Raw genomic sequence first — 26826 nt, 5'->3', positions numbered from 1 at the left:
TCGTAATGATTCTGAGTGACACCGAATGACGAGATACTGGCAGAAAGATAAAGGTCCTGGATTGTCTGTGACTGGAAAAGTGCAGACGTGCGATTATTAATAAAACTCGTAAAGATAAGCCGGGAAACAATCGGCACACTTTTATAGAATTGTCTGGAACACAGACAATTGTTGAACGACATGAAAAGATGTCTGTGAAAATTCTCAGTCATCCAGGTCATTGTATCCAAGGTAGTTTTCTCTGTCAACTGGACTGGGTTTCTTCTCTTGAAGACGTTTCGCCTTCTATCCAGAAGGCTTCTTCAGTTCTGAAATCGCTGGGGAGAGAGCTTGAAAATGTATAGCCCCTGTGGACCGTTAGCATGCTAATGATCTGGGTGGTCACCTGAGAGTCGTTAGCAGGGTCGTTCGTCGGGTCGTTCACCTAGTTTCTGTTGAGGTGTCTCCCCTTTGTCTGCTGGATCACATGGTGGTGAGCCACTGGGTCTCCTGGAGAGTGGGCACACCTTCGAGGACAGCCAAGTAAGGATACTGGCCAGAGAAGACCGCTGGTTTGAAAGGGGGGTCAAGGAAGCTATCCATGTTAAATTGGAGAAACCATCCTTAAACAGAGGTGGTGGCCTGAGGCACTTCCTGTCACCCACATACAATGCAGTCCTCCACTCCTTCCAACAACAAAACAAACATTCACACCATTCCAGGAGACCCAGTGACTCATCACCATGTGATCCAGGAGACAAAGGGGAGACACCTCAACAGAAACTAGGTGAACGACCCGACCAACGACCCTGCTAACTACTCTCAGGTGACCACCCAGATCATTAGCATGCTAATGGTCCACAGGGGCTATATTTTCAAGCTCTCTCCCCAGCGATTTCAGAACTGAAGAAGCCTTCTGGATAGAAGGCGAAACGTCTTCAAGAGAAGAAACCCAGTCCAGTTGACAGAGAAAACTACCTTGGACATGAAAAGACAATTCAGATGTGAAAAAGTCAAACTTTGGTTTGCACGGTTCGTGTGTGGGTGTCTGTTGAGCCATTTAGGCCGTTTTCAGTGCGCTGGCGAGAGGAACGGACAGGAAAAGAGTTTCTAACCGAAAACCCTGAAAAGGTGATGTTGACAGTTCTGCTGTCAAAGAGCAAGAGAGGAAGTGGACCAGCGTCTCACATGACCGCGCCGCGGGGGGTTATAATACTGCAATAGCAACTGCTCACAGGTTTTGTAACCTTCGGCTGTGTCACAAAGACCAAACCCAGAGTCAGTGGGATGGTTCACCGCATAAATAATCACAACAATGGAGATAAATAATCACAACAATGGAGAAAAAGCAGATTTAATTCATTTATGCTCCACAGCAGTGTGGGAAAGTGTGTAGCGCCACTCAAGCGTGTCCCAGATGTGTGTGTGGGCATGTTCGGGTGTGGTGCGTGTGTGCGTATGGAGCACAGACAAGTTAAAAGCTTAATTCCTTTTTTCTTAGACAGCACGACAAACACGACCCTGATCTGTTCCTGTGAATGTACATTTCACCCGTCGTCACATTTATCGTTACTATGGCGACGGTTTGATTCTGTATACCTCGACTGGAATTCATTGATTGTGACTGTGAGAGGAGCTGCAGGGCGTAGGAGAGCCCGCACACGGCCCAGGACCTGGAATCAACCCCAAAACCTTCTTGAAGGGCTACTGTAACCACCCACCCAAACAGGAAGTGCGCCTGTCAAGAACAACAGCCACTCTGACCCCACCTGTGTTCCTGGAGCACCAGGCTCGGACACCCGGATTCACAGCTAAATGCTTTGGGGGGGGGTCGACGACCCGGTACAAAAGACATTTTTGGTTGTACTAGAACATAGAAGTCACAAAGCAAATGATCTATCTGGCAATAATGGGGCCTGTGAGTTTCAGCTGCTGCATGAGGAACTGGATGTGAAACCTGAATAATATTAGCCGAGTGTTCACCTGCCCGCTTATCACGCCTGGCTGCTGCTGGTTGGTGGGCGCTATTTAAGAAGCTTGAATAAAAGCTGCACAGGCGAACCCCAGCGTGCAGACCCGCTGGCCCGACGCGACCCAGGATGGCTCTGCTCAAGCGCGCGCTGCTGCTCTACATCTGCCTGGAGGCCTCCGGTGAGACTCTAACAGGTCCAACCACCACCACAGTCTCACATCCTTGGTTAAAAGTGAATGTTTCTCTTGTAGCCGTGACTTTGGCTCTCAACCCCGAGGGGCTGCGAACTGTCCTCGACTCCCCGGCAGCCGTAAGTTTTCAGGTCTTCCACTGTTATATTTGCTCAGAACGTTTACGAGCAGTTAGCATGAAGCTAAGATGAAGGTCAGACTCAATAGTCAGTAAAACAATCTTCAATACAAAGTGATGTTTTACCTTAGGAAATCCTGAATTACATTAGAACAAACATGCTTTCAATGTGTGCATTGACGTGTCGGCGGCGACTCCAAAGGTGTGACGATGACTCTACATTATTGTGATTTTTACAGTAAGTTGGCAAAGCCGCACACACAAAGATAAATCTGTATGAGGAATAAGGAAATAGTGATGTTGACCTGGGGCTGAACATCAAAGGCACAAAAATCAGGAAGTTCAGAAATGAAGCTTCTGCAGAGCGCAACTTCTGGTTTTTAACAGTCAAACTCGTTTGCTGGCTTTTGTCCTCAGAACGGGGACGTCTGCAAAGACTGCACCCAGATATTTGAGCTCCTCTCCGACCTGCTGTCCAACACCGACCTCCAGGTGGGTTCACCACAGCGGCAAACACATTCCAGCAGAATGTTTGCTCGCTGATATTATTATTGATGCCGGGAAGGTGGTCATGAGGCCGAGAGCGGCGCTCCTGGCCTTATCTCCAACGCTGTGGTGGGAGCGTTCTCTTTTACAGACTCACGTACAGAACAGTCAACCCCCCCCCCCCCCCCCACACACACACACACACACACACATACATACATGCGTACACGTTATTTGCCTCTAAGCTTCAGGAAACTGAGCCACTTCCACTCAGGTGGTTTTAGTTTATTGACCGAGCTTCAACATCCTCATTCCCATCTGAACTGGTTCAAAAATAGAATAAAGTAAAAAGCAAAAATAGTCAGATCTTAAAGTCTTTTTAAAGTTTTTTTATCTTTCATTTTGTTTCTCAGAGTAAATTTAAGGAATTAATTTAGAGATATGTGATTGGCTGGAAGGGGATTGGGGGCGGAGCCTCTTGGTCATGAAAAGTTTCCCTTAAATGGACATTTGTGAGGCCTGAACAACGTTTGTTAATAATTAATAATTAATTAATAATTAATTAACTCTCTCTTATGGTTGACTTAATAGACACTATTAAGTAACTGATGTTATTTTTAAAAACTTTATTACATAATTGTTATTATTGCAAATAACATCACTTAACTCTAAAGTCACTCAGAGCATCTGGCCTTGGAATGTGGTTGACAGTGGAAATTCTCTGAATTTGATTTTTCTTTTGATAGAAAAAGGTGATGGACGGGATTGAAAACCTGTGCGCCCACCTGCCTGGAACTCCAGCCAAACTCTGCAAGGACGAGGTGGAGAAGATCTTCCCGGTGGCCGTCACCTTTTTAACCACGGTGATGGTAAGTGCGTGGGATGACGTCATTTGAATGACGTGGTTAGTCAAATAAATGAGGGTAATTCAACTCACACATTTTTCCTGTCCTTTTCTCTAGAAACCATCGGAGATATGCAAGGCCATTGGGCTCTGCAAAGGCTGTGAGAGGCTCCAGATTATGCTCCGGTATCTCAAAAATGAGGCCTTACAGGCAGCTGCGGGGCAGGAGAACGTCAGTAAAGCACCGCTGAGACGAACATCGGGGCCAAAAGGTGCCGGCTGACGCATTTACCTGATTCCTCTTTTTGTGTCTGGCGCTCAGGTGCAAACTGAGCAATGCAGCTTCTGCCTTCTGCTCGTGAAGACTTTGGAGAACTTGTTGCCTAAAGAGAGGACAGAGGTGAATCTCACTGCTGCAGCGAGCACCAACCGGCAGTTACAAAGGCGCCTCACGGTTCTGCGTGTCTCCCCCAGGGCGCTGTGATCAACCTGCTGGAGGAGGTTTGCAATATTCTGCCCTCGTCCTACCGCAGCCAGTGCCAGGCTCTGGTGGGCAAGTTCAGCAAGACGGTGCTGGACGCTATCCTGAGCTACGCCACCCCGCAGGCCATCTGCGCCCTCCTCCAGATGTGCAAAGGGCAAGAGGCGCCCCTGTTAGGTCTGGAGAATAAAGAATTTTTACAAAAAACATGGATTTAACAATCTGATCAACCTAAAATAATGCGTCAGTTTAAGCGCAGTACCACACAGTGACCACGTCCGCCACTAGAGGGCAGTATTGCGTTATAGAACCGATGGTTATAAACTTAAAATGAGACGCGCAAATGTTCAGTTCTCCCCCAAGTGTAATATGAATCATATCTGCATTTTTTAAATTTAATGCGTTATTATTATTATTGCCATGATTACTCATGAAAAAAATACTATAATACATATACAGGGAATTTAATTGGAAAGATTCAATTATTAATCGATATTTCTGGCTATAATGACGTTTTTCTGTCTTAGATCCGTGCACTCTGCCTGCCTACAGGTGCAGAGACATTAAGACCGCAGTGAAATGTGGAGTAAGTGAACGATTGCAAAGGTGGAATGTTTTTGACCTGTTGAATGCTGAGTAACATGCCGAGTTCTGCCCACAGACGGTGTTTTACTGCCAGAAGTTTGCCTGGAAGTACGCCAGCAGCACTTTTTAGAGTGGTGAGGTGGGTAAAAGATTTCAGAACATGTGGATTTTTTTTAAACGATATATATTTAAACAATTTCTAAATGTTTTATTTTTAGGGTGGTATCAAGAAAGGCCCAGCCGTAGTCTTCTCTTTGCTTAACTGCAACTTTCCATGAAGAAATCATTTTCTAATTCTTTCTTTTTGCTTTGTACATAGTCTGCTTAAAGAAAAATAAACTGGTGAAGAAAATTGGATTTTTTTTAAGATCAGAAATGTTGAAATAAAGGCTGGACTGGGTGAGAAGGCTTAAAGTGCTCATTTGCGAAAATGAATGTTTAACATTTTGCATGTTTTTGAATGGACATTTATCCCACAAATTGATCGATTGTTTTTCTCATTTAATGTGTGCTTTTCCTCTAATTTCCCTTTAAAGTCTGAATCATGGGTCAGTAATTTGCTTTGGTGGCATTTCCTGTGGAACTGATAATAAACTAAATGAATTCAACAAACATGTGGTTTATTGGAGGGATTTAATGTATATTTTATCCAACCCTGCAGTATTATTTGGTAAGAACTTGTAGCGGTAGGGTGCAGATCACGACAAAGGCACTTTTACTGACTTGATTCTCAATACACGTAAAATACAACTTTTAAAAACAGCAAAAGGAGACAGTGTAAACAGACTGGTTTCTCCTGTTCAATGCCCACCAATCACGTGTCTCCCCTTGAGTTACAGGATAAGAACATGGTTATTCTTTTTTAAAAAAAATAAAAAAAAGAGAGAAAGCCGAATCACGTCACAGGATAAAGATCCACGTAGCTCATGTGATACCCGCGATGGCCACAAGATGGCGCCATAGTTGCTACACAAATCTGCGCTGCAGCGCAAACACAGGTTCAGGTCCCGGAGGTACGTTCAGGAGCAGGGAAAATCAGGGTGTGGCGTCAGATGGTTTAAGACAGCAGATCTTTACAATATCTTTAGTTATTTTCAGGATGTGAACCAATGTAGAACTTTGGGACAGCCAAACCAGAGCCAGGTCAACTCCAAATAAATATCGATCACGAAAAGGAAATTACCCAGGGGTTAAAAATGCTACACACCAATTAAATAAATTAACACCCCCCTTCCCCCCCAAACACAGAATCGAAGTAATGTGCAGAACCAAATCAAGAGATGTGAACCCACATTCCTAAAGCGTACCCAGAGAAACCACAAAACAAAAGAGTTGAAACAGTGTCGTACATTCATTAAGTTGGCTGTGGCCTGAAACTGAAAACAGTTTCAAAAAGGGAACCTTGGCATCGCTCACATCTCCTTGTTGGTCAAACCTTTCATGACCGTTAGTCAGTTTCAAGCACAGTGTTGCTATGGAATAAAGGCAGTTCCTTTAGCATGAACCTGGGTTTCTCTGAAGCCACACCCAGGGTCACTTTCAGGAAGACGCCCCACGCTGGAGCCTTGCCTCTACCTTGGAATATATTGATATTTAAAAAAAGAAAAATACAGAGTACGGGAGTGATTTCACAATGCCCCAACAAAACCACCTGGTCCTTAGCTGACATTGAAATGGCTTAAAGGGGCAGCACAGACAGCACAGAGAAGGATGCAAGGAGAGGATGCTTGGATTCCATTAAACCACCATTTAAACAAAGCCTTTCAATAAAATCGATGAACTTAGACAAAGACTGCTCACACCAACAGCTAATCCGAATGGCGTGAAAGACAAGGTTACAGTACATTCCTTTTAAACACCTGAAAATGGAAAAAAATCTCTCATTTCCCTGGGAGGTGTTACATGTGTGGGTGGGTACGTGGATGTTTTACAGTAGGACACCTTTAGATGGAGAGGACAAGAGGAGGAGGCGGCTGGATCTTAAAACTTCAGCTCCTTGGGGACCTCCCAGGAAAAGACGCCACGCCCAAAGTGCCCATAAGCCGCGGTGTCCTGATAGATGGGCTTCCTCAGGTCGAGGTCCCTGTGACAGAATAAACGTGCATCAGCATCCATTATGTGCAGCTGCACGCTTGCTGGATTAGAAGTCTGCAGGATACCTCACGATAATTCCTGGGCGGAGATCAAAGTTCTTCATGACGATGTCCAGTAGCTCCTTCTCGCTCTTCTGGGAGGTTCCATAGTGGAATATGGACACAGACAGTGGATGGGCGATCCCAATGGCGTAGGCCACCTGAAACAAGCCCAGGGCGTCTTTTCATACAGGCAGACCTCTTCCCTACCTGGTGGGAAGCGCGTGCACTCACCTGGACCAGGACGCGTTTGCAGAGACCAGCTGTCACCAGAGACTTGGCCACCCAGCGGGCAGCATAAGCAGCAGAGCGGTCCACCTTCGTGTAGTCCTTCCCTGAGAACGCCCCCCCTCCGTGGGCACCCCAGCCCCCGTAAGTGTCAACGATGATCTTACGCCCAGTCAGACCAGCGTCGCCCTAAAAAAAAAAAACCCCCGACGCTGCTCAACACAAGCACTTATTTAAAAACAGCTGCAGCTTGGCTCACCTGAGGTCCTCCGATGACGAAGCGGCCGCTGGGCTGCAGGTGGCAAATGGTTTCGTCATCGAGGTACCGACTGGGCACCACCGCCTGCACCACCTGCTCCTTCAGGCTCCGTTGCATCTCGTCCAGACTGACCGCCTCATCGTGCTGCACGGATATCACCACGGTGTGGACGCGCAGCGGCACCATGGCGCCACGATCCCGCCTGTACTGGACAGTGACCTGAGCAAAGAGATTGAACGATGAATTGGCCCTCGCACAGGATTCCGTGGAATTTGTTTTCCCGCCTCACCTGCGTTTTGCAGTCAGGGCGGAGCCACCGAAGCGTCTTGTTCCTGCGCAGCTCCGCCAGCTTCATGTTGAGCTTGTGAGCCAGGACAATGGTGAGGGGCATGCACTCCTCGGTCTCGTCGGTGGCGTAGCCGAACATCAGCCCCTGCAGCGTCATCGCCGTTAGCAACACGTCTGGCTCAGGTCACCTGCCACAGGAGCACCCACCTGGTCACCGGCTCCCACGTCCTCCTCCTTCCGATCCAGGTGAACACCTTGAGCAATGTCGGGGGACTGCTGCTCCAACGCCACCAGCACGTTACAGGTCTTATAATCAAATCCTGCAAAGATCAAAGACTCACTGATCAGTCCTGACATCTACACCGAATGCACCGACTTATATTTATGACTGCTGAGTAAAGTAAGAATCGTATCTCCAATGCTAAAGAACCCTGCTACTTGAATGCTAAAGCAGGTTTAATATTATTCAAGAAGCCGCCTATGCAACATTCCTTTCGGGTGCAGCCAGGCCCTTTCTTCTTTAACATACACCGATGCACTGAAAAGATAAAAATTCACGAGATATTCCAGCCATCTGGTTCTCCTGGTAATTAATTAAGCCCCGCCTACATCAACGCATCAAAGGTTGTTCCAACAAAAGACCAGTCATCACCCAACCCTGCACAAGAATTCTAGCACCAAAACGAAAATAAAGTTGAAAACGACATAAGACGGGGACGAAGTCCTCGTCCAACGCTGCGGTACCTTTGGAGGAGTCGTCGTAACCAATATGCTTGATTGCATCCCTGACAATCTTCTGATAGTCAACAACAGCCCTGGAGGTGATTTCCCCCACCAGCAGGATCATCCCCGTCTTAGCGACCGTCTCTGAGGACACGAGGACGGGCAGGGATGAGGACAGGGTGACAAAGAGATCAATAAACACACGGAGACAGTCATCGAACGCTGCGGAGACAACGTAACCTGAAAAATAGAAACCCGTATAACTCGCAAAGCCAACGTGTCACAACAGGACAAAATATCTTTGTTTCCACGCCAACACGCATCCACGTCACGTTGGCGCTCGGCAGCAACCGTCACAAACAAGCGTACGATCAAAAGGCTGCGCGTCGAGATAAGTGGGGAAGGAGCGGTGTCCCGGTGGGACGCACTCTCGGCAGCACTTTGATGACCAGAGACGACAGAAAGAGGGGGAATTATTTTCCTAAAGAAAAGATAAATCGGACCGGATGTCTGATGTCGGCTCATTCAGGAGTGGGGTCCATCAAAGTCCTCTCGGAAAGACAAATAAGCAGGAAGATTACAAACAAATAAAAGCAATCAAGTGTAATTTAAAGTGCCTGAAAGAAATGAAACCATCTCCTACCACATGCTACTTTAGCGTTGGGGTCTTGCTCCAGATGTGCGTCCAACACGGCATCGCTGATCTGGTCACAAATCTTGTCTGCAGAGAAAAACATTGTTTTGAATTTTGAAATAATTCGATCGGGCAAAAATGTTACGCTCAATAAACAATAAGGTTCATTATGCGTTTTGTACTGAACAGACTGTTAGAATACATGCAAAACAAGTACAGATTTGCTTAAAAGGCCCCACAATTAATTAGTAAATGGCTGAGACTAGATTACCCCTAGATCAGCAGCCCCTGCCGCTCCCTGCCTAAAGTTAGGATCAGTATAAGCCTATTACCTGTTGAGAGGCAGCGACCCCACTTAAATGGGGAGAAACAGCAACGTGCTAGAAAAGAAACCGATGACATCTGTGCAGATACAATGGATTAAATACAGAGAAATCACCTGTCGGTCCAACACTGGAGCGCTTTGAGGCGATTTATCATTTTAGTCACAAAGGGAAACCAAAACTGCAGTCAACGAAACGAAAACTTACAGATTGTATAGTGTGTTGTGTCGGTATAAACTGGCAGACAACCAGTCCATATTATTGGTACTTTAGAAGTAGTCCTAACTACCTGTATGCCTTTGGAACAAGCCTTCCAAGGTGGTTTGACTGACTGACTGACTGACTGTTTAGATTAACCAACCTATAGAGTCTTTCATATGCAGCAGCTGCAGAACGACCTCAGGACCTCTGAGGACCTCTAACGTGCGTCTGATCGGGGCTAATTAAAGTGAAACCGAGCACACGGGGCAGCAGCGCAGACCCGACCCGACCCGACCCGACCCGACCCTACCTGGGTGTCCTTCTCCAACTGACTCCGAGGTGAAGAGGAAGTAGTCTTCATCAGTCGACGAGGTGTCCACGAAAGGGTTCGGCTGGCCGCTCATTTTGTGTTGGTGCGGTTTGCGGCGAATTAATTAGCTGGTAGGCTAATATTAGCTGTCAAGGTGCAGGCTCTCTCTCCCTCACCGTCCACTGGAGCGGCACGCAGGTGGACCGAACCGAACAGGCCTGTTCGCGGCTTCGGCACCCCGGCGATATAGAAAGTGTTCGGCCGAGCCGTTTATTTATGTGGCAGAACTCCCAGTTTGGTGAATTCCAGCCATGACTGTCAGCCAATGTTGTTGTTGAGCACCAAACACGTGGGCGGTGGTGGGCGTGGCCTCGCATCAAACTGAAACCACCGGAAGCCGACAGCAAACCAGTCATTCATTCATTTAACGCCTTCAAAAGAGGCGAAACGTCAGTTTAATTTGAAAACAGATTATTTACTGTCTTTGACATAGGTCATTTTTTAAAATTGTGTAAAAAAAAATTGGAAAGTTACGTTTGTTGTGTATTAGTTACTTGATATTTACTTTGAGTTTCAGCTGTACCTTCTTGCACTTTTAATTAAAAACTGTTTAATGCACCCTTGCAGTTCACCCCAAGATCAGCAAAGAAATCTAATCATCCATTAAAAATGTAATAATTCCACCAGCTTCTTGTGACCTGTACCCTGGCAGTTTAAAAAATGTTCCCCATATCTTTTCTTTGCTGTTTGGATAAATTCTTGCTTAATTTGTGACACATAGGTTGTGTTAGTGGTTGGCTTTATGCTGTCAAAACATTGCATAAACATCAAGTCTTTCAGATCTACAGAACAGGAACTTTATTCACAAAGCTACCAAGATAAGACAACATTTTATGAGATGAGTTGCTGTCCTAGTCACACACGTTGTCAGTAGGGTTCTTAATAACTCTTGTGAGAAAGCGCTCATGTCTATGCTAAACACAGAACATTTTATGAATGGTCAGGGCTCTCATAAATTTGAACCTTTTCACCATCACCAGCCACACCTGACATTTACCAAGCCTGAAAATTTATTGTTATGTATCATAAATCAAGTCATCAATGGGAGTGTGACGCACTCCAGTTATTAAGACAGAAAACAAATGCAGGTAAATATCGGCCAATCAGAAAATAGCACTGCTGTATCCAAGTAAGATACAGTTAGACCACAGGGATGCAAATGGAAGGGGCGCCTTATCAAGGGGGGGTATCGTATTTCATTTGCTCTGTTTAGCGAAAACTGCACAACATACTAGTGTTATATTAGAGGGGAAACCATTTCTGTTTTTTTTTTCCAATATACAGCCCTTACCCAAACACAAATGTGCACAAACACACTGAGTTATGAAACCAACAAGAGATAATGTCTTCTTACATTAAGCTGACTCTGTCCACCCATTTTCTGTTTGATTCTATTCCATCCTTATCAGGGTCAAGGCTGTTCCTGGAGCTGGTGCTCTCAGTCATTAAAGGGGGGGGGGCAGGACTCAGCAGACATCAGGAAATGGCTGGGAATCAAACCCAGAATCTTCTTTGCTCTGAGGTCACTCATCCCACCACTGTAACATCTTTACTCTGACCTCCATCTGACATTCACTGCTGTTGAAATGTAATATCACATTATGAGGTCTATAAAAGCGCTTGTCTGAGGTCAAATGCAGGAATTGAAATGATGCCCCCTGCTGTCATTTTGCTCGTCTAGTACTGCAAACTAAACAGTTGGTGTTGACATTCTATATGTTGTTAATTTCTCCCATCTTCCCCATCTGTTTGACCCCTGGCGGGCTAACCTGTGCTGGTCGGTGTTCACCTACTAGGGCAGCAATCAGGGCTTCAGGGGCGGTCACACCGCTGCCCGGAGACACGGGACTGCGGGGGCTGAGAGTGGGTGACTGCACAGCATCGGGGGAGATGAGCCGCTCTTTTTTGGCGGCGGAGCACGGCGAGCGGCTGCGAGCCTCATTCTCTTTGGAGCGAGGCGAGAGGCTGAGGCCCTGCAGCGCAGGCAGGGGGTTGGAGGGGAGGGCAGGGACAGCAGGGCTGCGGCTGCGGCGGTGGCGGTGGTGCTGATGTTTACCGGTTTTGGGGCTCGGGCTGCGCGAGTTTGGGGCCAGCAGAACTAGAGTGCTGTCATCTTCTGAGCTGTCGTCTGAGCTGTCGGAGCGACAGGCTGTTGGACTGTGCAGTGGAACCCTGATCTGAACAGAGAGGCCACAAATATAGCATATAAAACACATCATTTCATTTAGTGAAAGCATTTTAAAGTAGACGTCATTCACTTTATTATATTTCTCACCAGAACTGGTGCCGACAGCCCAACAATACTGTTAAGGCTATTGCTGTAATAGCCCAGTATATATTCGCAGTCATCTCGCGGTAAATCCTCCTCTGAAAACGTCACCTGCCAAACAAAGAGAGTGAAAGCATTTAACAGTGACTTTCGGTGAGACTCAAATAGCACAAATGTATTTTAGCGACTACCTGTGCAGCAGGTTCTCCCTTGGCCCATGTATAGGCTTGGTAATCTTTGTGATGTCTGAATCCGACCTGCGTGGAAGCGGCACGTGGCTTTAAACAAGGACAGGGCGGAACCGATCAAAGAGGGAATCATTTGAAGATTACCTTGTATATTGCTACCCAGTCCCATGAACTGCGCTGATATGTTGATGCAACAGTAAATCTGACAGTAGCATCTGAGACTTTATACCACTCCTTGTTCACTTGGAGCTCCACTAGGGGGGTGTCCACCCTAAATGGGAACTAAAATACAGAGCGTACCCATCACGTCTATGTATACATATATTTCACACGCTGTAAATCTGCATTAAGGTCAAGAGATGTGTAAAAAAATTAATTTACATGCAGTGAAAACGATGCAGAAACAGGCTTATGGTCACTGATGGTGTAGCCCATGTGACTTCTGTACAAGTGCTGCGTGACTTTAGTGGCACCACCCAACCAGGAGGTGAGACCACGTTGCAGCGCTGCATTGTGGGTAGGAACAGGGGAGCCCGTCCGTCGAAGTCGCCAGAGGATGCGATCCGTCCACGCAGGTTTCCTCTTTTTAGCACTGAGAGGAGAGCGAGAAGACCAGATTTCCACTGTTAGGAATGATTCCGGCTGCTCCACATTTCGGAGGACGAAGGCAGGACACACCTGGTGTCGTAGGTATGGGTGCCCACGTCAAACTTGTACGTAGGGGGGAAGCTGAGCTGGCCCTCGTTGAAGCCTTCAAGGATGGGCTCTGTGATTTTAGCCATGTTGAGCTGTGGAGAACAGAAGGTTACAGGAGACAGAGACGATCAATCCGATTAAAGTGCAACCGTCTCACCTGGTCTCGCTCCCACAGCAGAGGCAGCTTATTACTGTCGATGGCACATTTGACCACGTGGATGTCGTAGTCTTCGATGCGGAAATTCAAATCTCCGAACCAAAAGACAACACTGCGGGAAAGCAACACAAGGACTTTAAAGTCGCACGGATTGATGTGCGTGTCCTGACAAAACTGTGACTAATTCATCCCTCATGTCAAAAAGCGGCTAAAAAAGTTCATATGAAAGAACAGAACGTTTAATTTCACTTGTGGGTTCTGGAAGATTCATCACTTCACATCTGTGGGACTGATGTTACCCACTCGTGGTCCAGCACGCCGCTCGCAGCGCCTCCATCAAACTGCTGCTGTTGCAGGATGCTCTCAAAATCTTCCATCCGCTGCTCCAGGTTCCTCATGTGAGCTGGAAGGTGACAGTTCAGAAAGCACACCGGGTGGCCGAACACTGTCATTCTCGCACTGACGCCTCCTTTATTGCCCTTTTAGTGACAGCAAACAGAGAAGCGGACCCTTATTAAAGTGTGAAAACAAGTTGATGCACCCTCAACCAATAATCCTGCCGAATATTAATGTGTAAATAGATGCTTTTTTTTCATGTTTGGTGGTAATCCTGTTCAACAACAGGAGGAATCAATAATACGTGATGGGCGACAGCCGTCGGGTTCATAATTTAATCACGGCGTTGATGCTCCTGAGCCACAGAAGCAGACAGCCAGACAGCCTGCTGCTGCACTGACCTCAAAGAGAAGGAGACTGCACCATAGCCGCAGCGGTGGCGGCGGCGGCGGCAGCTGGGGATGATGCTGACACCACATGGGAAGGTCACAAAGCGACACATACACCCAGACGTGCTTCTGCCCAACGGGGCATACACGCACCGCCTCGACACGCCACCCTCTGCCGACGCCACAAATCTCGCAGCGCAAACGATCTGACAAGTCCGAGTCACTGAGTCGATGCACAGCACGTACCCAACACCCTCCCAGACCCGTCCGTGTGCTCTGTGTCTGCACGCCTCGGAGGAATGGAAGGTGGCGGTATTTAGAGAAAACCAGCAGCAGCACCCCTTGCATACGTTGGGATGCCACCTAAATGAGCGGGAAGAGACAGCGGTAGCTCAGTGGTGGATGGTGGCAGAATGCAGGGTTAAAGCAGAGCATGTGCCTCACTCTATACTGACCAGAACATATCCAGATGGACTGAGTGTGTCCATGCAAAGCTCACTCCACTGGTCTGAAAAAAGGGCATCCTTCAGCCGCTTATTTATCATGGAGTTGACTTCCTGGAATCTGCGCAGAGAAGCAGCATTAACAGTTGAACATTTCAGTCAGACAGGCACTGATTTGTGACAGGAGGAGCAAAATAAACACAGATGACTGAGTGGGCACGTGCATCTGTGCATCTGGCGCCGCCAAGTTTGCGAAGGAATAGTTGCTTACCCGATGACAAACATGTCAACGTTCCCCTCAGAAACACTCGGTCCAAACAGAGAGGCGATGTCTTCGGGCGGAACAGCTGAACCCACGTTCCACGTGACAATGTGCACCCTGCAAAAGGACAGGAATCAGGGAAATACTGCATTCGCTCCAAGTTCCACTGCAGAATCAAAGAGGACATAATCTGTGATGTAATCCTCTGGTGATCATCACTGTTGCTGCTTAGAGGGGGAAAAAAGCACAATTAAGCACCCCGCTGATGACTCAGGTGTGTGTGTGTGTGTGTGTGTGTGTGTGTGTGTGTGTGTGTGTTTGTTACCAGCCTACGAGGTCACAATACCAAAAAGATTTTGGTTGGCGTATCCTCCCACTCCACACCCCCAATGGACACTTAATATAGTTGCTAACTCTAACTAAAATACTTTTAGTCGCATACGTCCATGACCGAAACACATTTAACAGCCATTCAGAATAAATTAAACAATGATTCCTGACCAGAGGGGAGATTTATCAATCAAGATCAACCTAAATATATCATGATCGTAGCAGGTCAGGGCCCAGAGAGCAGCGATGGTCGATGTTTTAGCATTTAGCAGATCACAGGCTAACGGTGGATTTACAACCGCCACGTGGATCCTCGTGGATTTGTGAGGACTATATCTTAAAAATTGCTATTACAATACTAGATCCACAAAAAAAAAATCACATAAATATGTTTATGTTCGTCAGTCTGTCCTGTCTGTTCCTGTCTTCACCTCTACTACCGATCCCCACGACCGGTGTGTGAAGACGTACGGTCGCACCTGAACGAGCAGGCGAGTCAGACTGGCTCTTCCTGCAGGTTGGTTCGCCCCAGCAGGGGCGACTATGACTCAGCCGTCTGTTACTCATCATAAAACAGGAGGGCTGATGTGTTGTAGGTAAATTACTTCAACGGTAAAATCACTTTAAAATGTCCTCCTGAATTTGCAAGATCGTATTTGCTACATTTCTCCACCGTGACCTATTTTTCCAAGCTTCACTGATCAGATCTGTTCCACCGTCTCCTCGCAGATGAGTCGCTCACCTGAAATCGTTGGTCTCCCCTGACCTGTCGGACTGGACCTGTGCTGGGCTCTCTGGGGAGACTTTGCGCTGTTGCTGGGGACTGAGGCTGGGTGGGGGGCTGAGGGTCGCAGTGGGACTCAGATAAGGCTGACTGGTGGGAGTCTGGGGGCTGTGGAGGCCCAGGGGTCTGCTCAGAGGGAGAGAGGTCTCTGTTGGGGAATGTGCTAGGACGGTGGAACCCTGAGGTCCTGGGATGCACGGTGGGACGGAGCGCTTTTCCTTCGGAGGGTCCACAGAGGACCTGGTGACCTTCGGAGCAGGTTTGGTTCCAAGAGCCGTGGGCCGGGGTCGACTTATGCTCGCCAGGGCTGCTGGAGCGGAACCGGTCTTCGGCTGATCTGCCTGTTGATGCGTTAACTTCAGGGATTCAACTGCAACCTGATTGGGACTCGATTCAGCCTGGAGGCCTTGAACAGGGCCAATAGGTGGTGGTTCCTGGACCATGAGCTGCGGTGGTAAACCCGGACCAGTGCTGATCACTGCACAGGGGCCCAGTTGCCCTTTGGATCGACAAGGATCAGTCCTGATTTGGCGTCTGTGATCCATCCGCCTCCAAAGATTACAGTAAAAATTGTTGCTGGTAAATATAAACCTGCCTTTAACAGCAACCGGTAAGAATTCAGTTAATATGTAATCAGCACCTGGCGGCACTGGGCTCCCGTCACACGTTCCAAATGTTGAGGAAGAACAAATATTTAATTAGAAAACCCAATAAAAGGAAGTGTCACCAAAGAAAAGAGAAAACCCTCCAATTATTAAACGGAAGGGCTGTAATTGTGCTGCAGCTGAACTGGAACCAGCACTTAATGTTCCACCAGTCAGCTGAGAAGCTAACTTTGGTCCTCCGTCCTGGATTATATCATTGTTGCCTGGCAAACTTAATTAGCCCCTGACCCTTTTACAGAGACGGAGAAATGTCACCAATTAAAACTCATGATGTTCCCTGTTTAACCAGGACCTGGTGCTCCAGCCTGTCTGGTCAGATCGGGACAGTGTCAGCAGATCCTGCAGGTCACAAACAAGAAGACGACTCCTGTCATTGTTTTTAGCTCCCACAGATATCAGACACCTGATCAATCATTCATTCATGCAAATGTGGATCAGGTTCCTGGGAGAAGAGAACTGTGTCCAGTTGGTCCGTTAAACTCACTTTAAAAGCTTGAAAGTTAAAAAGAAAAGAAGCAAAAATTCCATTTTTATTGCTCTGTAGATAACACGAAGCTTGATTATTAGGATACAATCCAAACGGGCTAGAGCGTTCTTACCTTTCCGGGCTTATTTATTTATTTATCTTGCTTCTCTGTTTCCAAGGTGAACCGCAAAGGTGAGTCCACTAATTCACGGAGCGGAGCAGCATCATGGCAGTCGGCGTTACTGGGATCTGACCGGGACCAGAGCTCCGGCACTGGCACCGTCCCCACACCCGGGGACAGGGGACGCTTTCGTTACGGTGCCGAGCGCGTTGGAAGGGCTGTCAGGACAGGCGTCGGTCCCGCTTCGCGAGCGCGGACTCCCGCAGCATGCTGGTGCGCTGGACGCGGTGCAACAGCCGATCGTCCTCTACCGGGCGCCGGGTAATGGCGCAGATGTTGTGGACGCAGATGTGCACGGGTCGGTCATCCTGCACCTCCTGCACACCGGCTACATATAGACCCATCACCTCCTCTCTCTCTCTCTCTCTCTCTCCCTCTCTGTGACGCATCGGCCGGCATATTGCGTCAACGATTGTGCGTGAATTGATCAGAAACATCGATACCCTAGTTAAATGGCAATCGGAGTAATGGATGTGATGTGAGCAATTTTTTTTCTTATTGTGACTGTCGCTTTTAATGGCACGACATATTTAGGGCAATAAAGACAGAAATATTTCTGATGTCATTTTTTTTTCTATTTGATGAAAATATTAGTAAAATATCTGCGATTAACAGACGCAACTGTCGGGGCTGTGGCTCATGGTCAACACTGTTACCTTAACAGATCTCAATATTCTGGAATTTAGCAGCTACAAGCTATAGATAAAGGAAAAACTCCAGTAGCAACATACAATATTGGATAAAAACCTGAAAGGTTGTTCCTGGGTGGTGAAACCTCGGGGTGGGTGTAAAATAATTGAGTGGCTCTTCTGAAGAACATCCAGCAATGAACAACACATGCAAATCAACAGATATTTATTAAATGTGTCTCTAAAGCTCACGCGGTCCAACAGCATCCTGATAAAATTAGTCCCCGTTTTTAGGTGCTGACGGGGATTATTGCATATGTGTAATCTGGGTGGAATGCACTGATCCTTGGGGCCAGCTGTCCACCGAGAGCACCCATACTCGCTGCTAACACACCAACATCTGCTGTATGGAGCAGTTACATTCACGCGTGGCAGCTTTCGCCTTCAAAAATGACAACGTTCAGTGCGTGATTTTAGCCGTCTCCCATGTTCTGCATGGACAGAATTAAATGCAACATTTAAGGTCCCTATAATCTCTTTTTGGTCTTGACCAGGCCTTTCTCCACCAGGCTGCGGTAGAACTCTTGGATGTACGTGTAAACGCACTTCCAGTCGGGCTCGCTCATCCGCACCAGGTCGTCGGGGTCCAACAGTGGGGGGCAGCCGGCCAGCCTCCTGCGGACACACAGACGTCACGTGGAAGCATGAAATCATGCCCGGTCCAGGTGAGATGGATTCTTCACATTAGGACTAAGAGCTCACTCTGCGGTGCTGAAAGCCAGCTGGAAGTTGTCTCTGGGCTTGGAGGGGTTGAGGGTCGAATACTCAAACGCGTCGGGGAAGAACCGGTGCACCAAGGCACAGAAGGCTATGCCATCTTTCCAGCTGGAGGAAAAGTTCTGGATGTTGACCCCCTGTTTGAGAGCAGAAGTGGGTTCTTAAAAAACACACAAGGAGCCAGGAGCTGAGGGAAAAGGCCCTGATGCTTGTGGAGGAAGCTACCCAGGAATACTGGTATTTTCCAATAGGGTCACTTCTCTGGCTCTTCCAGCAGGAACTGGAGCGGCCAGATGGTGACGCTCGGTCTCCTCAGCCTTCGTCTTAGCTTACGGGTGGAAAAACGCAGCTCTACGCTACAAGTAATCGTCTCGGAAAAACAGTGAAATGTTTTTATAGTTCGCCGACCTTAAACGAAACGTTGAAAGTTTCGTGCTTCCTTCGGAGATTTAATGCGATTTGGAGGATTGGAGGAGCGTAGTTAAAACAAATGTCAAAAGACAGAAGAAGATCTTCAAGGGTCCAGCACAGTCTATATATTTAGCAGCTACAAGAGGGCAGTAATTCACCCCGAGTCGCTCCGTATTTACCTCATATGGTTCTGTTTTGGCTCTGCACCAGTCCAGAAGCATCTGTTTGACATTCTTAGCATTGGGTACAGCTGCAGGAGGACTTTTCTGGACCGAGGCTGCAGACTGACTGGCCTGGCTGTGGAGGACAGACACAGAGGAGGAGGAACGCCTACAGAACCTACAGAAGAACTGAGAGGAGGTAGCAAAACTCCCCCACATGGACTGTAACGTGCCTCCTGACGGCCTCATCTGTCACTTTTTAAATATTTTAACAGTGAAATCAACGTCTCAGATGAAAGTTAGAACTAATGAATTCAGTGTTATGAATCCTCGTGAAGCTGGAGCTGGCAGATGGAGATCATGAGGACCGGCGATTGCGTTATGTAATCTGAGATGTTTTAATGTTGGAGGCCATAAAAGTGTGATACAGGACTCATAAAAACAAACCTTTGAGTTCTTTTTTTTTAAAGCCAAACACTTGCTCCCATTGTGCTCCTTTCCTACCAACACCTGTTTTGTTTATGGAAAACTTTTTTATTTTAATATCCTTGTTTTGGAAACTGAAAATATCCGCCTTTGCAAGAACAAACTAAAAACTCATGTTTTTTTTTTGAAGGATGCAAAGGAAGCGCACAAACATGCAAAGTGAAAGCCTGACGCAGACTCACCCCCCCGCTGGCGGAGCCGGCTGCCCTGGCTCTGCAACAACAGACACATTATTGCCGTGTGGTTTGAGTAAAACACCAAACGTAATCCACCACACGCAGCGGGACCTCCGTCAACGCACTCTTCGTTGCCGTCTGCTGTCTGGCCGCGGTGGAGCCTCCACCTTTGCTCAGGACCTGCTCTTTCAGATCCTGCTGCCGGGACCCTCGTTCCTGCTCGCGCTTGTCTGTGGAAACAGGGGAAACGGAACGTCAGAAAGGAGCCGAGCGGAGGATCAAAAGAACGCCGTCTTTAACCGACAACTTAATTAAACTCTTGCGAGGGAGCAAATGAGAGATGTGACCTCTCTTCCTCTTCAGCAGGTCCCTCAGTGCCGCTCGAATCAGCCGTCTATCTTCAAAATCTGCTGCCGTGTCCATCTGGAGAGATTAAGAGACGGCAGCTCTAAAGTATGGCTGCAAAAGACTTAAAATTCCTGAAGAGTATTAAAAGGCCTGTGTTTAGGTTTCAGTATGAACTGCATAAAATGCAATCAATGAGCAGGATTTTACTCTGAACGCACAGATATTCGACAAAAACAAATAAACACCTTCAATTTGGACTTGTATTTAGCTACAGGCCCCTGAGTGAAAGTCATAAATCATGGGCTAACCATCTTGTTGAGGACCTCCTCATCCTCAATAGCAGCCAGTTCTTCACTGCTCAGTTTTCCAGCTGAAGCTTTTGACTCCATGTCTGCAAAGAAGCGTTGGATCATCACACTGGTGATTAACACTAAACGACACATCCACTCTTTCTGCCCAGTTTTCTGGTAGGGCTACTGAAAGGAGACGAGGTAGAAATCATTATTATTGTTTTTTGGCTCATGACACCGTGATGTTTTTGTGAGGAAACACCAGCGTTCTTCTGCTAGAGAGCAGCCTGGAAGTTCTAAAAACAGGTACAAATATAGTAATGCAGGCAAAGGAGACCGTTTGTGAAAGGCTCTGATAACAGCTTTAAAGTATGCACACAGTCATGGTGGGAACTGTGCCTGGAGGAAAAAGATGGGAAAGAAAAAGTGAAATATGCTGAGTGAGGACGGAAACTGGTGGCGACTGAGGCGTCGTGTCACTCACCTGTCGTTTGGATGCAGACTTTTGACGTGTTTGGCATTAGGGTTCTTTCAGTCTCCAGCCCACTGCTGTCTCCTCCACACAGAGTTGTCTGGCTATGAGAGCGGAGGGTTGACATCACCCCTCAAAACACAGCGCTTCATAAGGATGCATGTTTGGAGAGAGAGTGGAGGTTGCTTACGTTCAGGACCCAAGATGGGAAGAACGAGGAGGAGGAGGAGGAGGAGGAGGAGGAGAAGACTGTGTCACCCACAGCAGTGTGGGAGATATCATGTAGCCTTTTACAAGGATTTTAAACCCAAGTGACAGTTTTACATCTTTACCCATTGTGAAGATCAGCTGGTGGATGCCTTATACAGGCAAAACAAAATCCCCAATAGTGCAAATCCTAAATGTAAAGTAGCAGGGGGTTACAAATGTCCCCGCACACATATAAATGTTAACAAAACCCGCCGTTTACCTTCAATGATTATTCTAAGTGAGAGAAGCTTAAAAGAATGAGATGAATCAGAAATGGGACAAACTGCTCCACCCAGTGGCCGCTGCTCATAACGGCATTCACAGTGAGCTCACGGTGACGTCATCTTGCGTTTTAAAAAAAACAAAACAGGAATTGTATAATCTTTACCTAACAATAAATATACCTCCAGTTCTCATATTATAAATCTTCTTCTGGCATTTTCTGTGAAGTTGCATTTCCAATAGTCGTTACTGTTACACACAAACGTTGTTTGAGATGTCGTTATGATTTTAAATGTGTTATGAAAGGACAACTGGGCGGTTCGCTGGTAGAGTGGATGGCTTGTCAGTTTATTGTCCTTCAGGAAACAGACAGAGGTTTCACTTATATCCCCTCCACAGCAGCAGCACTGCAGTTAGCAAAATAACTGACAAAAACCCCCCAAAAGCACTCCCTTCTCCTCAACGTTCTGCAATGTGGCACAAGCAAAAAAAAATAAAATAAATAAAAATCATAAATACAGAATATTTATTTACACCCAACTAGCTTTGTTAGTAAACCAAAAGCAGGACGGGACGTCTCAGGGACAGCGTCTCCAGACCGTCAGTGCAATGACTAATTGACCCCAAAGACACAGTGATTGTTCAAACATCCCAGAACTGAAATGATTAAAAGGAACATGCGTTTTAAATGTCTACACTTGTGTGTGACAATATTGCACAACAATCTACATCACGCGTCTCCACACACGACGTCCTTGATATTCTGAGGTATTCCGTAAAGAGAGGGCCGCCTCTTTGCTGAAAGCATCACAAAATCTAGAATTTCGCTTCCAAGCAGAGCAGATTTCTGAGGCCAGGCTCAGCGGTCATGTGACCTTGGTGCTAAATCGGTGACAGATGACTTAAATATAGCAACGTGTGATGAATGGCACAGTTGTCTTTCACCCAGTGGGTGTCTTCCTGCTGACAGAACCAGAAGAACAACATTGTCAACATTTCAGGGCAGCAGACGTCCTGGGACAGTTTTGACGTTTCAGCTGGTGCCTCTTTATCGGACTTTTGGACTCTTGTGTGAATTTCTTAGTGTCATTAGACAACGAGCAGCTGAAAAATGGTAGTGCCAAGTATAAGGTTAACAACCAAAAAAAGTCTAGTGGTGTTATATATTGTATATGCATGAAAAAGTCACTTTTAGGTCCAGAAAGAACGATGAAAAAATGAAAAAACAGTAGTCGTTTAAACCCATTCACATCAATAAAATTAGGTCTACAAAAGTTAAAAGGAAGGTTTGTCCAGCAGAGGTCAGGTGGGGATTGGGATTAAATGAAAGCAGTTCCACGGCGTAAGGATTTAACAGAGCACAGTTTAGGGAGCAAAACGGGAGCTAAATTTAAATGGAACTCCTTGGAGAGCGTGTGAACTTATTAAGAGGGAACACAATGGCGAGCTCAGTGCTGCGGCGCCTGGAAATAAGTGGAGCTGCTCTGCAGAGGCCCTCACATTAAAGCCTGAAATGGGAAGAGGCGCTCAGCGCAGGACTCCGTGGGAAAAATGTGCTTTAGTCGACAAGAAGAGGCGCTTCGACACACTGAAATATTAGTGCTTTTCTGTAACCTCCTGCCTCAAAACCCAACCGTGTGCGCGCTTTAAGAGCCTCTCACTGAATAAATAACAATACTTAGCTGCCAAAACCTCCACCCCCTCAGTTACGAGGGCCAGACCACGTCTGGGATCTTCCTATAGTTTAAGTACAAATTGTGCCGGTCAGATTTGAGAGGACGTGGCGCGAGCTCTCTGCAGCTTACAGCATCTGTAACAGTCCAACGCATTGATAAGATCCTGAAAAGGGGTTCACAGTGGAGTTGTGTGAGACAGACACCCTATATGGTATCAGACAGTTCGGCGTGCTCGGGCACGCACGCCGTCCTAAAGGCGGTGAACGACCCATTTACAGATGGATGGTTGTTTAGAAAGGCAACTCCTGACTGCAGACTTTAGTTTGGCATGGAACATGATTGGCACAGTGAAGAAGGGATGAAAGGTTTCCCCCCGTCCCAGACGAGGGAACGCTTCTTTCTTCTACATTCATTTCATTCTCCCCCCTTATCGTCCCAGCTCAGGCGAACTTGTCCTTGTCCTGCAGCCTCTGCTGCTGGTGCGTCGGCTCGCTTGCGTAACCGTTGTCCGCGTCCCCGCCGCCGGCCGCGTGAAAACGTCCCGCCGCCGCGGCTTTGACCTTGCGGGCGTCCAGGTAACCGATGATAAGCTCGGAGTTCTGATAGATGAACATGCCGGACAGCGTCAGGACGGCGCCGGCGCAGCTGAGCGCGGAGAGCTCGCTGCCGAAGAGCAGCTGGGACAGCAGCAGGTTGCCCACCACGTTCAGGTTGCCGAGGATGTGGAGGGTGACGGCGGAGGTGAGGGAGATGACGCAGCAGCTGGCCAAGTTGTAGAGGACTGAGCCCAGGCAGCTGAGCAGGATGAACAGCCACAGGCGGCGGTCGTAGTGCAGCGGCCACTCCAGCAGGGCCCAGTTCTCCAGGGCCAGAGCCGCCACGGCCAGGATGCAGAAGCTGGGGATGGACATCAAGTAGAGCAGGAAGACGGAGTTGATTTTCTCCTCCTGAAGCAGGATGCCTGAGCAAACGGAGGAGGGCAAACGCGACAAAGAGCTCGTCAGTGCGAGGAACAACGGTGAGCCACCGGGCTGAGCGACGCCCGGAGCGAAGCGTGCGCCAGCCCAGCGTCCGACGCAGATCCCACTCACGTTTAAGGCGACTGAATCCACGGTTCCTGCGGTTTTTTTTCAGAGATTAATGAAGTAAATTTTGCGGACAAGTGGAACAAAGTTTGGAGAAACTGGATTATTGTCGTTTTTTGGCGGCCTGCACTCGTTTTTGCGTGTTGCGCAATTTTTAATACGGGGGCTTGTTTATTTTTAGCCCTCTCCCCCTTCCCTGGTCCCACACGGCCTAATCCGACGCACGGGGGCCAACGTGGAGGACATTCCTCTCACAATCTGGTTTCCTGAGAGGAACAGAATATTAGATTAAAGGGGCGGCTGATTATGTGACGCCAGCGTAGGAAATAAAGCCGCCTTGTTGGGTTCAGCACGTGCTGTACGGTGAATCTGACCGTGATACCGACAATCACAGCTACTCCGGTTCGTCATGTCACCGGTCTACGCAGACGGCCGATCCGCTTTTTCTCTGGAATGAACATGTGGTGCTGGCAAAGGAAGAGAGGGGGGGGGGGCAATTACTAAGAAGTTCCAGTAGTGAGACTAGCCACTGGGAAATACAAAAATAACCCCCGATGACTGTGGCGGCTTTACAGTGTGGACCGCGGTGAAGGGTTTCCACGGCAACGCCAGAAAACACAACAAAACAGTGCAAAAAAAACTCACTCTGCTGAATGGATTTGACGCCCCTCAGCATGGTGGCGGCAAACACAAATAAACAGCCGGTCTGGTCGAACTGGACCTCTCCCATGATGCTGAAGGAGGCGCCCAGGCAGATGGGCATCATGGCGGTGTACTTGAGGATGTGGTGCTGCTTGCCCAGCACCAGCGTGGAGATGGCCAAAGTGAAGATTGGCGTGGTGGTGTAGATCATTTGTGCGAACGACAGCTGCACGTAGTTCAGCCCCATGTTCCCGAAGGCGATGCTGGCACAGAACGTCAGACTCAACATGAAGACCTTACATTTAGCGCTGGGCGTCAGGTCCTGCTCGCGGACGCCGATGTGTCGGACCACCCGCAGCTTGATCAGGCCGTAGTCCACCACGATGGCCGTCAGCATGTGCAGCGCGGACAGCAGCAGGGGGTACCTGAAGTTGAACACGGCGAATATCCATTTGTTGAGGCTGGAGATGGTGCTCCCGGTCACCAGCCAGACGACAACCGCCGACAGCAGGTGGAGCATCTCTGCGGGGGGCCTCCGTCGCCCGCCTCTGTCTTCCAGGGTCGCCTCTCGCTTGGTGAAGCCATCGGCGCTGATCATGTTCGGACCATTGTTCTGTCTGTAATGAAAACACATTCTGAATGCTTCTTCTCATCTCAACTTGCAACGGTCCGGGAAACCGGCGCGTTTTCTCTTATAAACCCCCCCCCCCTCCGAAATTAAATCATCAGCGTTGAGAAAAGCTGCGTTTCCTCCGCACCGCCTCCGAAGACACGTGGGTCTGTTATGCATGGCAGGCTCGTTGTGTAACGTATCCTGGGTGGGGAAATGACAAGTACAGGCTGACGGGCGGACGGGGGGAGACCGGACCGATGACGCCTTCTGCACGACGAGTACCGACACGCCGCTCCAGCGGGCAGGCTGGTAATGACGCACGGAAAAACCAGCAGGGTAGTAAACAAGAGGCTAAACGGGGACTCCGCCGCATGTGGCTCAGCCTACATGTAACGAAGAGCTCCTGTGTTGTCCTTTTCTCCCTCCAACTGGGTTTAAATAGCCGTTACTTCACCGCCCCATGATGACATTTCACAGCACAACAGGGTCACAACAGCCGCGCTGCGCTGTCCGTGAACACAACACCCAGTTTCATTCATGGCCAGCGATCCGAATAAATCCCAAAAGCTAAACGCGGGGGATTTAATCACGCCTGGGATAAAGAGAGCGAACCGTTACCGGGACTGACCTGACACTTGAAACCGGACAGCTGAATATGTCTTTGGGGTTGTGGTGTCATGCTAATGTTAGCTAACAGGAGGCAGCGCGGCTAAATTCTGGTGTCGCAGGGCGGAAAGGAAATAATAAAACGGTTACTTGGCGCAGCGCTAGCATCCGTGTCTATACGGAAGGTCAGACACGCTCGATAAGTCACAATGATAACATTTTTTTTTTTACCTTGTTATTTAACGACTTTCTTGACAGCACCGCGCAGCATCCACAGAATCCTCGGTCACGCTGCTGTCAGTCAACGCACCGCGGCGAGCGCGCTCCTCTGATTGGCTGGTTTCCTTCAAGGGCGACGCCACTAAAAAATATAAACATCCGGTCCCCAAAGGCTACTTTTATGACCCCAACGCGATGGTTTGTCTCGGAATTTCAGAAGTTACGCCTCCATCCTTCTTCAAACCGTACTGATGCACACGCTGTGATGCGTGATAGCAAAAAACAAACAAACAATGTGTTCTGTTTTTTTTTTAGAATGCTGTAATTCATTTACACTGGTTTGTTTGAACTCAAGGACTCTCCGATGACAAAGATGGAACCTTTGTCTTGGGATGGCTGATCATGAGTCAGTAAACACAGGGGACAGCCCGCAGGAAAACAAATATTTGGCTGTAACGAATGGGGAAAAACAACAACTACATGTGTTGCCACCACTCAATCATCTTGGGATATTCATGCACGTGCTCGAAGCCCTGAGAGCATTCCATTGCGTGATACAGTGTGAATAAAGTTAAATCTTAAGTGTTTATTGATCCTCCGATGAAACATTTGTCTTTAATTTCAGACCAGAGACTGTTTCAAGATGAATATATCATGACAGCCAGGATGCCTGTGGCACCAACTGTTGTCCCAAGGATAAAGCCAAGATTAACCCTATTACACAACCATACTTTGGCAGTGAATGATGGGACCGTAATAGCGTAGCATTTTTATTTGAGCTCAA

General features: G+C 47.9%; 5 protein-coding genes across 9 annotated transcripts; 1 reads left to right on the top strand and 4 right to left on the bottom strand.

Annotated features, from left to right (window-relative positions):
* Window positions 1-1971: 1971 nt before the first annotated feature.
* Window positions 1972-5264, top strand: LOC101070812 (prosaposin-like). The gene is made up of 10 exons (XM_003965513.3): window positions 1972-2130; window positions 2203-2261; window positions 2678-2752; window positions 3493-3615; window positions 3709-3822; window positions 3913-3990; window positions 4065-4248; window positions 4599-4657; window positions 4733-4795; window positions 4875-5264. The coding sequence occupies exons 1-9, from the start codon at window positions 2079-2081 to the stop codon at window positions 4784-4786; spliced, it is 798 nt and encodes a 265-aa protein (XP_003965562.1). The 5' UTR covers window positions 1972-2078; the 3' UTR covers window positions 4787-4795; window positions 4875-5264.
* An 8-nt stretch (window positions 5265-5272) lies between these two features.
* On the bottom strand, window positions 5273-10098 carry mat2aa (methionine adenosyltransferase 2Aa). The gene is made up of 9 exons (XM_003965480.3): window positions 9755-10098; window positions 8930-9007; window positions 8308-8430; window positions 7771-7883; window positions 7565-7708; window positions 7276-7494; window positions 7023-7205; window positions 6816-6949; window positions 5273-6739 (listed from the first exon to the last, which is right to left on the bottom strand). Exons 1-9 carry the CDS (start codon window positions 9846-9848, stop codon window positions 6637-6639), a joined length of 1191 nt encoding a protein of 396 aa, XP_003965529.1. The 5' UTR covers window positions 9849-10098; the 3' UTR covers window positions 5273-6636.
* Window positions 10099-10591: 493 nt separating this feature from the next.
* On the bottom strand, window positions 10592-17325 carry inpp5ja (inositol polyphosphate-5-phosphatase Ja). Its single transcript, XM_011604929.2, has 13 exons — window positions 16933-17325; window positions 15627-16672; window positions 14564-14671; window positions 14305-14413; window positions 14096-14212; window positions 13428-13603; window positions 13125-13236; window positions 12950-13059; window positions 12653-12863; window positions 12416-12553; window positions 12275-12340; window positions 12090-12194; window positions 10592-11991 (listed from the first exon to the last, which is right to left on the bottom strand). Exons 2-13 carry the CDS (start codon window positions 16211-16213, stop codon window positions 11527-11529), a joined length of 2304 nt encoding a protein of 767 aa, XP_011603231.2. The 5' UTR covers window positions 16214-16672; window positions 16933-17325; the 3' UTR covers window positions 10592-11526.
* A 493-nt stretch (window positions 17326-17818) lies between these two features.
* Window positions 17819-21373, bottom strand: smtna (smoothelin a). 2 transcript variants are annotated; one of them, XM_029837489.1, is made up of 9 exons: window positions 20921-21373; window positions 20743-20834; window positions 20277-20359; window positions 19968-20043; window positions 19746-19850; window positions 19627-19657; window positions 18977-19094; window positions 18372-18523; window positions 17819-18284 (listed from the first exon to the last, which is right to left on the bottom strand). In XM_029837489.1, exons 2-9 carry the CDS (start codon window positions 20777-20779, stop codon window positions 18137-18139), a joined length of 750 nt encoding a protein of 249 aa, XP_029693349.1. In that variant the 5' UTR covers window positions 20780-20834; window positions 20921-21373; the 3' UTR covers window positions 17819-18136. The 2 variants fall into 2 exon arrangements, with proteins under 2 accessions (XP_029693349.1, XP_011603166.1); XM_011604864.2 differs by lacking the exon at window positions 20921-21373 and having other exon boundaries at window positions 20743-20903.
* Window positions 21374-21528: 155 nt separating this feature from the next.
* slc35e4 (solute carrier family 35 member E4) lies at window positions 21529-26279 on the bottom strand. Of its 4 annotated transcripts, none has more exons than XM_003965516.3 (3): window positions 26055-26279; window positions 24608-25221; window positions 21529-23838 (listed from the first exon to the last, which is right to left on the bottom strand). In XM_003965516.3, the coding sequence occupies exons 2-3, from the start codon at window positions 25200-25202 to the stop codon at window positions 23318-23320; spliced, it is 1116 nt and encodes a 371-aa protein (XP_003965565.1). In that variant the 5' UTR covers window positions 25203-25221; window positions 26055-26279; the 3' UTR covers window positions 21529-23317. The 4 variants fall into 4 exon arrangements, with proteins under 4 accessions (XP_003965565.1, XP_029693345.1, XP_029693346.1 ...); XM_029837485.1 differs by lacking the exon at window positions 26055-26279 and adding an exon at window positions 25846-25983; XM_029837486.1 differs by lacking the exon at window positions 26055-26279 and having other exon boundaries at window positions 24608-24867; window positions 25030-25382.
* Window positions 26280-26826: the final 547 nt, after the last annotated feature.

Source organism: Takifugu rubripes, chromosome 6, assembly GCF_901000725.2.
Source record: "Takifugu rubripes chromosome 6, fTakRub1.2, whole genome shotgun sequence".
In the NCBI taxonomy this organism is placed as follows: Eukaryota; Metazoa; Chordata; class Actinopteri; order Tetraodontiformes; family Tetraodontidae; genus Takifugu; species Takifugu rubripes.
This window is presented reverse-complemented; position numbering and strand designations above follow the sequence as displayed.